General features: G+C 37.0%; 1 protein-coding gene across 8 annotated transcripts in view; it reads left to right on the forward strand.

Moving 5' to 3' along the window:
• The window catches only part of HACE1 (HECT domain and ankyrin repeat containing E3 ubiquitin protein ligase 1), a 115,327-nt gene that overhangs the window by 89,783 nt on the left and 11,476 nt on the right, over positions 1-14,068 (forward strand). For all 8 annotated transcript variants that reach the window (XM_061131899.1, XM_061131897.1, XM_061131900.1 and 5 more), the window contains 3 exons: positions 5,720-5,851; positions 12,087-12,185; positions 12,467-12,537. In XM_061131899.1, the coding sequence (XP_060987882.1) occupies positions 5,720-5,851; positions 12,087-12,185; positions 12,467-12,537 (302 nt within the window). The remainder of the gene's footprint in view (positions 1-5,719; positions 5,852-12,086; positions 12,186-12,466; positions 12,538-14,068) is intronic.

Genomic DNA, 14,068 nt, shown 5'->3' on the forward strand with positions numbered 1-14,068 from the left:
ATTCCTTTCTGTGCACTTTGGCGATCAACATCAGAAACCTTTCAGAGAGCTTCCCACAGTCTATGTAGGAATTTACCAGGAGTTTCCTTCTTTCCCTGTTATATGTCAGCCCACTTAGCATAGAGTCTTAGCACATGCTCACTTGAGCCCTATAAGAATACATCTGACAAAGTGGCTATGTTATGGGAACCACTTGGCTCCCGGTAGGGAGGAGGGCTATTTTGTGTTCCCTCTTTCCCCTTGCCTTCAAGCCATTCATCTCCAAAAGCAGTAGCTTCCCCCAAAACTTGAGCTGTCAAGTCAGGAGTCAGTGTCTGTCCCAAGACAGATCCTCTAAATAGTCTACCAAGACTGAGGTAACCCCTCCTAGAAGGGTGCCCTGATTCTCAGCCTGTTCAGTTGGGAGCCCTGGATACAGGGACAAATTAAGAGGACGGGAGGGAACTGAAGGTTTAACACACAAATCTGTACCCTTAGGACATAAGTCTGGCAGGTCTTGCAGAGAGATAAAGAGCACCACATATGGCACTTCTACCCATTTCCCTTATTTTCTACAGAACTGGTCTAGTTGTAAAATAGTATCAGAGTTAAGATCCTTCAACTGGTCAGCATTCCCCATCTTCCAAAGGATACTGTGGCCATTCAGTGTCATAGAAGATCAGGAGTGTCTTTTTTAAACTCTGGGGATCAAACTTGTCCCAGTTTTTAAAATGCATTTTAAAGGAGTGGTTCAGTAATTGTTAGCTCCTATCTGTAAGAGAGAAAAAAGCAGCATCTATACCTGTCGCTTCTTTCCACCAGAGGCATCCTTCCCTGCTCTAGATGGGGATGTAGACAGACTTTCCACTGAAACTTTCCTTCCCTGGTCGGACTTAGTCTCTCCCTTACCAACACAGGCGCCTTACTTGTCCCTTCCGGTTCTACCATCAAGGCAGGGTGGAGATGCACCAGGGGTAGACTCAATGTCATCCCAGAATGATTTAGTTCCTTACCACCAGGACCTTTGTTTGATTTGACTTTTTCCCTGATGCCACGCAGAGTGTAACAGAGTAGCTTTCCTGGAATGTTTCCCAAGCCAGTACTACTAGGGGAAGCATCTGTATTCTGTGTGCCTGTGCTCATGTCTGAGTCCAGTCCTGACCGCAGGAGAAGTGGTGAGTTATAAAGGGACAAACAACAATCAAGATGTCCCTTCTGAGTGTCATCACGCTAGTATATGTGATAGCAAAAGAGGTGGTGGAGGGTTGGCCAGCGAGGAAACAGTTTGTTTTTGTCTGCAAACTATTGGGCCAATCCTTCCAGTTCATTTCCACAGATTCCACAAATGACTGTATAAGGCGTTGAGACAAAAGCCATCAGAGAGCCTCCTCTGGTCCACTAAGAGCTAGTGCTACCAAAGGAAGAAGCCCATTGCATTTCTAGTCTTACCAGATCCTGCAGTTCCCGATCTGTGTCCTCAAAAACCTCATGGTCACCAGCAGTGCTTCTTTCTTTTTTTTTTTTTTACCAGCAGTGCTTCTATCCACATAGATTGGACTCACTTTCAGGTTGCTGGCCCCTGAGGCAGGGAGCCAAGAGAGTGACCTCTAGCCTGAGAGATATTCCTGGAGCTAGAGCTCTGCCTCACTCCCAAACATGCTCTTGTAACTTTTGTCTCCTGGCAAGTCTAGGTGCGTTCATACATGGGGTCTAAGTAAAAGTACATAGTAACAGCAAAGTCTATGATCTGACAGATTAGGTTAGTAGTTCTCCGGAAAAGACCAAGATTTCTCCATATTTAAATTAATATGGAGACTGGGATTTGAAGGAACTGATTTTTCACAAACTGATATCCAATAACTATGGACCAGAGCTACAAAAATAAGTGTGGGAAAAGTATATTTGTGAAAACTAATTTTTTAAAATAGAATGTATGTGGGAAAATAGGAATTAATTGATAGAAAAGTATGTACTATTCAGATAAATATGGAATGCAGTGGCAAATTAAAATAGTGGCATATTAAAATACTTGAGCAGTTCATGCTTCATAATTTGAGGTGTTGATTAATGACTCAAGTGAATAGTACCTTAAGATAACAAAAGCAAAATCTCTTGAGAGAAATATATAATTAATGAATGGAGCAGAAAAATTTTTAGTATTTTCATTAAGCAGTTTAGTTAGAGCAGACATCAATTAAAAGATAATCATGTGTTAGTGCAAAAATCATTGGTAGTTAGTTATTATGTGTATATTTTATTTCTTAGATTGGATCCTGAAGATTCAGTTTGTGTTTCTGTTTGATTGGCACACATTTCTATGACCCCCTCTCTCTAAATACCTGGATGTTACTTGTAGAATCTGATTAATTCCTGTTCAATGGAGAAAAACCTTTGGGTGGTTGGGAGTGAGATTTGGAGTGAGAGTAGATTGGTAGCATGGTATATAGATGGTAATAGATGGTAGCTTTTCTCATGCCAGATTGCAGAAGGAGCCATGCAGGGTTGGGGGAAGCTGTGAGCAATCCATTGTGACATTTCTGTAGCTCTGAGATGTATGAAGAATTCATAGCTGGAGTCATGTACAACGTGTTGGCTCAGTGCCTGTGGGAATTTTTTAGGGGTTGAGGGTAACAGTGTCAGATTAATAGCCCCCCAAAAAAAAGATTAAAAGAAGGGGCCTAAAATAGGCTTTCTCTCTGTGTATTTAGAGCATTCGTTCCTGGGAGGTGAGAACTATATACATATTGCTTTTAATTCTTGAAGTTTCACCTAGATGGGTAATAATGGGAACTGGCAACCCACTCTGGTATTCTTGCCTGGAGAATTCTGTGGACAGAGGAGTCTGGTGGGCTGCATTCCATCGAGTCACAAAGAGTCGGACATGACTGAGCTACTAACACACACATGCACGAATAATAACAATGATAGGGTTTATATACAGAGAGATACGGTCATTCACTTTGATCTGAGCCAAAATACATTTTTTACTGCTAGTTAAATTTTAAGTGACACTATTCTTGATAATGTATATTTTAAATGTGTCAAAATAGCTTACTGTAACTCAGAATGTTGTTGTTTAACTCAGAATAGGCTGCACTTAATTGAGTCATTTGATCAAGTTCAAAGTGTGTTTTAAATGAATTTATTGAATGTATATTCATCATGTTATTTGTTGAACAGAAAGCAGCAGCCACATTTTTAAGAGCTGAGGATCAGTTCAGTTCAGTTCAGTTGCTAAATCCTATCTGACTGTTTGCAACCGCATGGACTGCAGCACGCCAGGCCTCCCTGTCCATCACCAACTCCTGGAGTTTACTCAAACTCATCTCCATTGAGTCGGTGATTCCATCCAACCATCTCATCCTCTGTCGTCCCCTTCTCCTCCCGCCTTCAATCTTTCCCAGCATCAGGGTCTTTTCAAATGATTCAGCTCTTCACATCAGGTGGCTAAACTATTGGACTTTCAGCCTCAACATCAGTCCTTCCAATGAACACCCAGGACTGATGATCTTTAGGATGGACTGGTTGGATCTCCTTGCAGTCCAAGGGACTCTCAAGAGTCTTCTCCAACACCGCAGTTCAAAAGCTTTAATTCTTCTGTGCTCAGTTTTCTTCACAGTCCAACTCTCACATCCATACCTGACCACTGGAAAAACCATAGCCTTGACTAGATGGACCTTTGTTGGCAAAGTAATGTCTCTGCTTTTTAACATGCTGTCTAAGTTCGTCATAAATTTCCTTCCAAGGAGTAAGCGTCTTTTAATTTCACGGCTGCAGTCACTATCTGCAGTGATTTTGGAGCCACCAGAAATAAAGTCAGCCACTGTTTCCACTGTTCCCCCATCTATTCGCCATGAAGTGATGGGACTGGATGCCATGATCTTAGTTTTCTGAATGTTGAGCTTTAAGCCACCTTTTTCACTCTCCTCTTTCACTTTCATCAAGAGGCTCTTTAGTTCTTCGTTTTCTGCCATAAGTGTGGTGTCATCTGCATATCTGAGGTTATTGGTATCTCTCCTAGCAGTCTTGATTCCAGCCTGTTTTATCCAGCCCAGCGTTTCTCATGATGTACTCTGCATAGAAGTTAAATAAGCAGAGTGACAATATACAGCCTTGACATACTCCTTTTCCTATTTGGAGCCAGTCTGTTGTCCCATGTCCAGTTCTAACTGTTGCTTCTTGACCTGCATACAGATTTCTCAAGAGGCAGGTCAGGTGGTCTGGTATTCCCATCTCTTTCAGAATTTTCCACAGTTTATTGTGATCTAGACAATAAGCTTTGGCGTAGTCAATAAAGCAGAAATAGATGTTTTCTGGAACTCTCTTGCTTTTTCAATGATCCAGCGGATGTTGGCAATTTGATCTCTGGTTCCTCTGCCTTTTCTAAAACCAGCTTGAGCATCTGGAAGTTCACGGTTCACGTATTGTTGAAGCCTGGCTTGGAGAATTTTGAGCATTACTTTACTAGCATGTGAGATGCATGCAATTGTGTGGTAGTTTTAGCATTCTTTGGCATTGCCTTGCAAAGAGTCGGACATGACTGAGCGACTGAACTGAACTGAACTGACCTGGCATTGCCTTTCTTTGGGATTGGATGAAAACTGACCTTTTCCAGTCCTGTGGCCACTGCTGAGTTTTCCAAATTTGCTGACATTGAGTGCAGCACTTTCACAGCATCATCTTTTAGGATTTGAAATAGCTCAACTGGAATTCTGTCCCCTCCACTAGCTTTGTTCGTAGTGATGCTTCCTAAGGCCCACTTGACTTCACATTCCAGAATGTCTGGCTCTAGGTGAGTGATCACACCATTGTGATTATCTGGGTCATGAAGATCTTTTTTGTACAGTTCTTCTGTGTATTCTTGCCACCTCTTCTTAATATGTTCTGCTTCTGTTAGGTCCATACCATTTCTGTCTTTTATTGTGTCCATATTTACATGAAATGTTCCCTTGGTATCTCTTTTCTTGAAGAGATCTCTAGTCTTTTCCATTCGATTGTTTTCCTCTATTTCTTTGCACTGATTACTGAGGAAGAGCTGAGGATATATACTGGTAAACAAAACAGAACCTCTGCTTGCAGAGAGATTACAGTCTAATGAGACATTTAAGAAAAAAAAAGCAGTAAGTATACGGACGGTGAGAGCTGAACAAGCTGTGTTTGGGGGACAGAGTGAGGGGACAAAGGGGAGAGTGGGAGGGAATGAGAGTGTGAGGCAGAGGGTGGGTCGTTTGGAGCCTTGTGGGCTGTGGGAGGGGTTTGGACTTTACTCCACGTGTCATGGGAAGTCATTGTAGCGTTTTTGAAAAGAGGGTTATGTGATCTGAATTATATATGTACACACATAGAGTAAAAAGTCGCTGTGATGTGGAGAGGAAGCCATACAGAGGCAAGCATGGCAGCAGTGACCCAGGTAGCCTGACGTCCAGGCAAGAGATGGTGATGGCTTGGACCAGGGTGCCACAAGTGGAGGTGATGCCGCAAGGCCTGGCTGAGAATGGTTTTTGAAGACAGAGGTGATAGCACTCGCTGACAGAGGTGTGAGAGAAACCTGGATGATTGACTCCTAGGATTTTGGCCTAAACAGCTTAGTGAACGATAGATGACTGTTTTGCTGAGATGTGTGAACATTGGTGCCAAATTAATTCTAAACCTTTATTTCTAAAAGGAGAAATGGTCAGTAGTATCTTAAGTATGTGAAATTAAAAAAAAAATAATCGCAGAAACCTTTTTTTTTTAATAGGCGGAGTACGTCCAGCTTGTCACTGAACTGCGAATGACAAGAGCCATTCAGCCTCAGATCAATGCTTTTTTACAGGGCTTTCATATGTTCATTCCACCGTCCCTCATACAACTTTTTGATGAATACGAATTGGTAAGGAAAAGCATCAGTTCTTCTGCTGTTACAACACAAAACTCCATTTGATGTAATTTAGAAATAATTCTATTGGACTAGGACATGGCAACCCACTCCAGTGTTCTTGCCTGGAGAATCCCAGGGACGGTGGAGCCTGGTGGGCTTCCATCTATGGGGTTGCACAGAGTCAGACACAACTGAAGCGACTTAGCAGCAGCAGCAGAAATAATTTTAGTGCACAATAATGAATGGAATAATGTAGAAGATATGGTAAACCATTAAAATGTTCATGTTTAGGGAGTTGTAAGATTTGTGATTGTGCTTCTCTAAAGGTTAATAACTAGGTTAGCAGTTCTTAATGAGAAGTAGAGTATAGGTGGTGATTAACAAAAATGGAATATATTTCCAAAATGTTCCACATGGGAGATGATGAAGGCCAGTATTCCCAGAGGCACTGTTTATATTATTTCTGAATTTTTTTATTTGGTAAAGGAAACTTCTTGTACTTCCCAAAAGAAAAATTGATAGAAGAATTTTCTTGTTATATTTATGTTATCTTCTCCAGCTTATTTCATCATATATATAAGTTAGTAATTTTCCATCTTAAGCCTGTATGGAGTCCACTGTCTTTGCTTGCCTCTAGTCTCTAATGAATGTTTGTTTTGCTTCTTTAATTTGCCTGCTTTTTACTGTGATCTAACAGTTCTGATTTTATATGATATATGTCTGCGTTTTCCCCCATTTCTTTTCCTCTCTTTTATTTTTGGTGTTAAATTATTTTCAAACTCTAGAGTTATCTAATGTCTTAATAAAACCATACAGTGTTTTAAATAGAGTATAGCTGTTATCTTAGTTTAAAAAGTATAATTTGGAATAATAAAGTTTAGGTTGATGGAAAAGAATTCATTGGTTTTTATTCTGTCTCATGAGTTAGTTTTACCCTGTGCCTTTCATTTTAATACATGAATAAATACATTGGTATGTACTGGTTAATTTTACATATAGCAGTATTTTGAATTTATCACTCATAGTATATCATAATATAGTAGTGGAGAAAATTTAATAAATAATGTGAAAGGCCATGGTGACTTAGTTTCACTAAACATCAGCTTTGAGTGTTTTGTCCCTGTTTTTAGATTTAGGGCGAATGGTTTTCTTTAGCATAGGAGCATATAGTTTTTGCATACCCATAAGAGTTACTATTTTTAGCATTCAAAAATGAAGGTGTACTTAGATGAGTTATTAAACAGAAAATTATATTATTTTTCTGGACCAGCGTATAAAAAACAAATAGCAACAATACAGATAATTGACAAAAACTTTGCCTCATAATTTATTGATGCTGATAAGTTTTATGAAACTTCTTATTGAGTTACAGTATACATGAGAAAAGTATAACCTAACCCTAACATGCTATAAATATATAGCTTGATGAATTTTCACACTGTGTACACCCATGAAATAGCATCCGGATCAAGAAACTGAGAAATCCTAATACCCTAGATCCTTCTCATGTTTTCTTCCAGTCACTTTCCCCTCATGGGTATCCACTCTCCTGATTTGTAATGATATAGGTTAGGTTACCTGTTTTTGAACTTAATGTAAACAGAATAGTCACCTAGAATATGTCTGACTTCTTTAGCACAACTTTTTGTTTGTGAGAATTATTTGTACTGTTGCATGCAGTTGTAACATGTTCCTTTTCATTGCTCTATAGTACTTCATTGTGTCAGTCTACTTTTTTTTTTCTGTCCTTTCTACTCTTGGTGAACATTTGGTGGGTACTTTTGAGTTTCAGACTATTTAAACTGGTTCTGCTACAAACACTAGTACATGTTTTTAGGAGAACATACGTATGCATTCTGTAGATTATATGTCTTGGAGTGGAATTGCTGGGATTTCGGCTATGCATTTATTTATTTTTTCTTTTTTTTTCGGCTATGCATTTAGTTCATTAGAGTAGATACTAGCAAGTAGTTTTCCAAAGTATTGTGTCAGTTTACACTCCCACCAACAGGTATAAGAGTTCTGGGTATTCTGTATCCTAGCCAGCTTTTGTTATTTCTCTGTCTTTTTTTTTTATTTCTACCATTCTGGTGTAGAGTATTGGTATTTCTTTATGATTTTAATTTGCGTTTCCTGGATGATCAGTGAGATTGAGTATATTTTATATGTTTATTGGCCATTTATATACTCTGATTTTGAAGTGTTTATTGATGTAATTTGTTTTTCTATTGCATTCTTTTTTTTTTTCTTTTTTACACTGATTTGTAGATGTCTTGAGGAGAAGGAAATGGCAGCCCACTCCAGTATTCTTGCCTGGAGAATCCTGTGAGCAGAGGAGCCTGGTGGGCTGCTGTCTATGGGATTGCACAGAGTTGGTCACAGCTGAAGGGACTTAGCATGCATGCATTGGAGAAGGGAATGGCAACCCACTCCAGTATTCTTGCCTGCAGAATCCCAGGGACAGAGGAGCCTGGTGGGCTGCCATTTTTGGGGTCGCACAGAATCGGACACGACTGAAGTGACTTAGCAGCAGCAGTAGGAGGTTTTATATAATCCCTTACAGGAGTCTTTGTTAGATGTATGTATTGTGGATATCTTCTTTTCTGGTGTCTTACAATTTTTAGATTTAACACAGTTCAGTTTATTATTTGTTCTTTTTTTGTTTTAAATGAATGGAACTTTTGCGTCCTGTTTAAGAAATTGTTTCTTATTCCAGGGTCATGAAAGTATTTTCTTGTGTTTCCTTCTGAATATTTAATTCCTTTGTCTTTCACTTTTGAGTCTGTTACTGCTAAGTTTTTAATTGTGGTTCACACATTAGAAGGTAGGTCAGGATTCCTAGTCTGTCTTAGACTCTGGCTATACTAAGTGAGCTGATTCAGATGGTGGGATTGTTTGGGAAGAGCACTGTTGTTAGCATGACACTGACTTATGCAGTAATGATGATGATGATTATTATTAAACACTTAGTATTTGCCAGGTACCTCATGTGTATTAACTTTTAAAACCTTCACATCAGACCCCTTCACATCATATGTTATTCTCATTTTATAGATGAGGAAAACTAGGCCAAAGAAGGTATGGGACTTGCCCACATTCACAGAGTATGTGTTACAGTCAGACTGTGAACCATGTTCTCTGACCCATAGCCCAGTCTCTCCATCAGTATTGCCTCTCAGTGGTGTGAGTTACAAATGAGACTTGGATTTGGAATCTTTTTTGTGACTTGTGTGTCTTTCATAGGAAAGGGCTCTAGAGGCTACACTGGGATAGGAAACTTTTTTTGAAAAAAGTTGGCTAAAATATCTAAGTTCATTTCATCTAAGTTCATGGCATAAACATGTTCATCAGAATTAAAGATACAGGTTAGATTCTAGAGTTTTCATGAGAAGAAAGTATCTAGTAGCATCAGTGTCCTTACAAATTGAGATGTATTCATCAATTTGTGGACAGAATGCAGTCTCAAGTCAAGAGATAATCATCAGGTTCAAAAATGGTGACAACATTGTTGTGATTACTATATCTATAGTGTTATTACAGTTGAAGGGTTCCTCAAATGTCTGAGGGACTGCCCTGCCATCCTCTGCTGCTCATGAGTTTATCCATGGTGGTACCAGGGCATTAAAATGCTGAGCCATGTGAACACGAGGTAAACTAACGGCTGTGAGCACTCGCATGACTCAGTTTCTGACTGTTAGTTTTTGGGATATATATTTTGTACCCAGTTCCAAAAGATCAATTGTTTTGTCATATTTTAAAAAATAATAAATTGTTGATTTGGACTAAAGTCTTTTGCTATATGTATATGTATTGGTATTTTTTATTGTGTACTTCCAATTTCATCTTCTTTTAGTCAACTTAATAATTCCCCCCCCCAGTGTTAAATGAGCTAATAAGGATATTTTGTTCCTGTCACAAAATCATAACATATGATGTTCATGAAATATTTCAAGTTCCTTGAGAGAATATAGTCTCATTTTTATTCACAATTATTAACAACGTAAGCATACTCAATATTATTAAAAGCTTATCTTCAGCCTAGAAGGGAAGAGGATTAAACTCATGGATTGTGAGAAACATGTAACAATCATCCATATTCCTTTTTTGGCAGATCTGTATCAGGGTAGCGCCAGGGAACAGAATTTCCCTAGATGGCTCAAATAAAGAAACTTTAATGAAGGAACTTACAGAGGCATGCGTAGGTTAAGAATAAACAAGATATGTTTGAGGCATCCAGAGAATAGCAACAGGAGAAAGCCTTTATCATCCCTAAAATTGAAGACACATGGAGGAATTGCTCTGAGGAGCCCTGTGTGAGTCTGAATCACCAGGTGGTAGCTATAGTTGAGGAGGCATAGCTGCTGCAAAGATGTACTGGAGAGGGAAGGAGCAGAGTGTACTCTCACCTTCAGACTCCTGCCTGTTTCCCAGTGATGGAACCCAATCTGAGGCCAACAGGCAAGAGAGCCAGTCTGCAGGGATCAGCCACCTGGGGCACAGAATGTGCAAAGGAAGATGGAAAATGTATTTGGGGGTGGTAAATGGACCCTACCAGAATGCCTTCATCAGTTAAAACATTTTATAATACTATGGTCAGTCAGTTTAGTTTGCTCAGTTGTGTCCAACTCTTTGCGACCCCATGGACTGCAACACGCCAGGCTTCTTTGTCCATCACCAACTCCTGGAGCTTGCTCAAACTCATGTCCATCAAGTCGGTGATGCCATCCAACCATCTTGTCCTCTGTTGTCCCCTTCTCCTCCTGCCTTCAACCTTTCCCAGCATCAGGGTCTTTTTCTAATGGGTCAGTTCTTCACATCAAGTGGCTAAAGTATTGACCATAGCCAAATACTTAGTAAGGAGGACTAAAAGACACCCTAGACAGGCAATTATTAAATTATTTGGTCTTAAGACACCTTATAAGAAAAGAGTTTATGTTGGTTATAGTAATTGATATTTTAAATTTGAACAGAAATGTAAAATATTTTATTAGCTCATATAAGAATAACAATTCATTACATATTAACATAAATAAGATTTAAGAAATTAAAGCTAAAAGATAAATAAAATTATTTATTTTCCAGAATAAAAGATAAATAGTGGGAAAGTATTATTATTTTATATCTTTCCAAATTTAATGTCTGGCATCATAGAAGAAAATGGGTTCTCATATCTGTTTCTGCTTATAATCTGTTGTGAAATGTTTAACTGAAATATATAGAGAAAATTCAGCCTCAGTTGGAAAAGGGCGAACCTTGCAGACTCCTTGAATAGATCTCAAACACCCAAGATTTCTCAGACACCACCCTATATCGACCTCCGTTAATCTTTTTCAGAGCACACTCTATATATATACCTTACATATTTTTGAGGAGTTGCTGTAGGAGAAGTGACTCTTTCTGTGCAATAACAAAATCTGCTGTTCTGGCTTGTCAGTGTTGAGTGTAGGCTAGTTATTGCCTTACTTTATTGAGTAAACCCATGCAACTGTGAGATATGGTTTGATTCAGAGTTGTGGACAAGCTTTTCTCATGTTCTGTTTTCACTTGAGGAATACTATGGTAAAATACTTTTGCCATTCTTAATTTCATTCTTAGTTATTTGATTGATATTTTGTTTGTTTGATGATCTTCCTGAAAAAAAGGATACCAAAAGTCATTAGTAGGAAAATTGCGGTTTTTTTCACCTTATGGAAATTTGACTTTAAAGGATTGGAATTATTTCATAATAGAGTTCCTCTAAGGCCTAAATCTGTTTTGATATTTTTAAAAATAACTTGTTATTATAACTTCTTTTTTCTAGTGATTAGAGTTTCTTGATCTTTTTCTTTGCTTAACTCAGATTTATTTAGGTCTCTGTTGTTATTTCTATATTGAGAGTATAGTATCTTTATAAAAGTTAACAAATTCATAAAATATATACAAACCAAAAAGAATAATGTTCATAAAATTGTTGCACATATAAACTTGTGGCATATGTGTTCCTATATAAACATGAAGGATTATCGCTTATGTTTTAATTAAATTGTATTAGTGTAGCGACATCTCCACATCTCACAATATTTGTGATTATCAGTATCAAGGGTTCTCTACCATGTAGTACTTGTTACTGATAACATGCAGACACTATCACAGAAATAAATCAGTTTTACATGGGATTAGTTTCTAATTAAGACAAATTTGCTATTTAAATGTAATCTCTTTTTTCCCCCAAAGAAGATTAATGAAATATTTTTCTTCTTTCCCAAAGGAGCTACTGCTTTCTGGCATGCCAGAAATTGATGTGAGTGATTGGATAAAAAATACAGAATACACAAGTGGCTATGAAAGAGAAGATCCAGTTATTCAGGTAAAGTTTCTCTAGAGCTTAGAATGAAGTTAAGTTTAGCCATTTAATCTTATAAGCTTTTCAGCACTATTGAATGAAAACCTGTATTAATTAACAAAGTAAAGTTTTTCCCTAAATTCTTCTCAAGGGAATTCCATATGAAAGCTTTGTATGAAGTCTTTTTTTATAAATGAGTTTCATAGAATAAAATATGCTTTATGAATATTGCATATTGCTCTGGTACTAAGAAGCCTACAATTGCTCTGAAATGTGAGTTTAGTTTTTTCTTTTGTTGTTTTTAGTGGTTCTGGGAAGTTGTGGAAGATATTACTCCAGAGGAGAGAGTTCTTCTCTTGCAGTTTGTTACTGGCAGGTAAGAAGTGTTTTTATGATAATGTAGAAAGAATTTAATGTATTCCATTTCTAATGGATTAGAGATAAGCAACTCAGAGTGAGTTATTACTCTGAATTGTTTGTTTCTCACCTCCTTTTTTATATTTTTAGACATGAAACAAAGGTTTATTTAGGCATTAAAGTTAAAATATATAGTAGTACCCAAAATATGTTTATTTAAGGTATAAAAAATTATTCCTGTCAGAACTGTCAACATATATATTATTTTGTAACTTGGTAGTCTTTTCAATCTGTAAGCCAATAATAGTAGCCAATAGTTGTTGCTGGGACCACACACACACACACACACACACACACACACACAGAGTACATATAATATCCATACACAGCATTTTTTCTTCAATTTTTGTCAAATTTTAATGTTCTAAGATTTGTGGCCTAAAAAGTAATTTGTGATACCATACATTGAAAAGTCTACGTTTGGAAACAATTAAACATCATCAATGTTAGAAAACTAAATGATTTAAATCTCTCTTAACTTATAGTTCTGAAAGATGTAAAAGAAAGGTGTGATTTTCATTCTTGATAACTTAGAATTTCATCTGTATCCTGTTTATGAAAATATAGTTCAGTTGTTTCATTATAAATTTGCATGGTTCTTCTAAAAAAAATTGGAACATAGAAAACTAAAAGAAATAAGAAAAACCATCACTTGCCAGCAATAACCATTATAAATAATTTGATATATTTATTTTTTACTACCTGTTTCAAATACATAGTGTAAATGTATGTCTATATTACATATATGTAACTTAAAGTCTGTTGTATTATTTTTTAAATTTTACTTATTTGTCTGCACTGCATTTTAGTGGTGGCGTGCAGGCTGTTTGATTTTTTTCGCAGCATGCAGGTTCTTTAGTTGTAGCATGTGGGATCTAGTTCCCCAACCAGGAATCTAACCCAGGCCCCCGGCACTGAGAGAGCAGAGTCTTTGCCATTGGACCACCAGTGAAGTCCCCACTGTTTTATTTTTAAAGTAGTTTGTAATCATTCTAGAAAATTTGGAAAATGGAGAATATAGATAGGAGAAAATGAAAATCCCATTAAGTAATTACACTGTTCTTAGATAACACTATTAATATTTTGCTGAATTTTTTAGTTTTTTAAGTATGTAGTTAGAAAAATAGTTGGAGTTACAATGTATACCTAATTTTAAAGAATAAATAAAGCATTAATTAATCACAGATTATAGACTAAAAATATGAAATAAAATCTTGTAATTTTTTTGTTTACTTGGCTTCTTAGTGCCAAGAAATACCTAGAGATTTGAGTAATTTAATAAAAAGAGTTAAAAATTATTTTTTATATGTAGGAAGGTTAGACTAAAATTTTATAAAATCATCTCTTATCTCAGTCTCTTAATGTAATCTATTTTGGTTATTCTTCCAGAGTTTTTCTGACATATACAAATTTTTATTTTTTAAAAGCATTGTTCCTCTTATAACTTTTGAATTTAGAAATATATTGTTTAAAATAAATTCATTTATAGA

Source organism: Dama dama, chromosome 28 (assembly GCF_033118175.1).
Source record: "Dama dama isolate Ldn47 chromosome 28, ASM3311817v1, whole genome shotgun sequence".
NCBI lineage: Eukaryota > Metazoa > Chordata > Mammalia > Artiodactyla > Cervidae > Dama > Dama dama.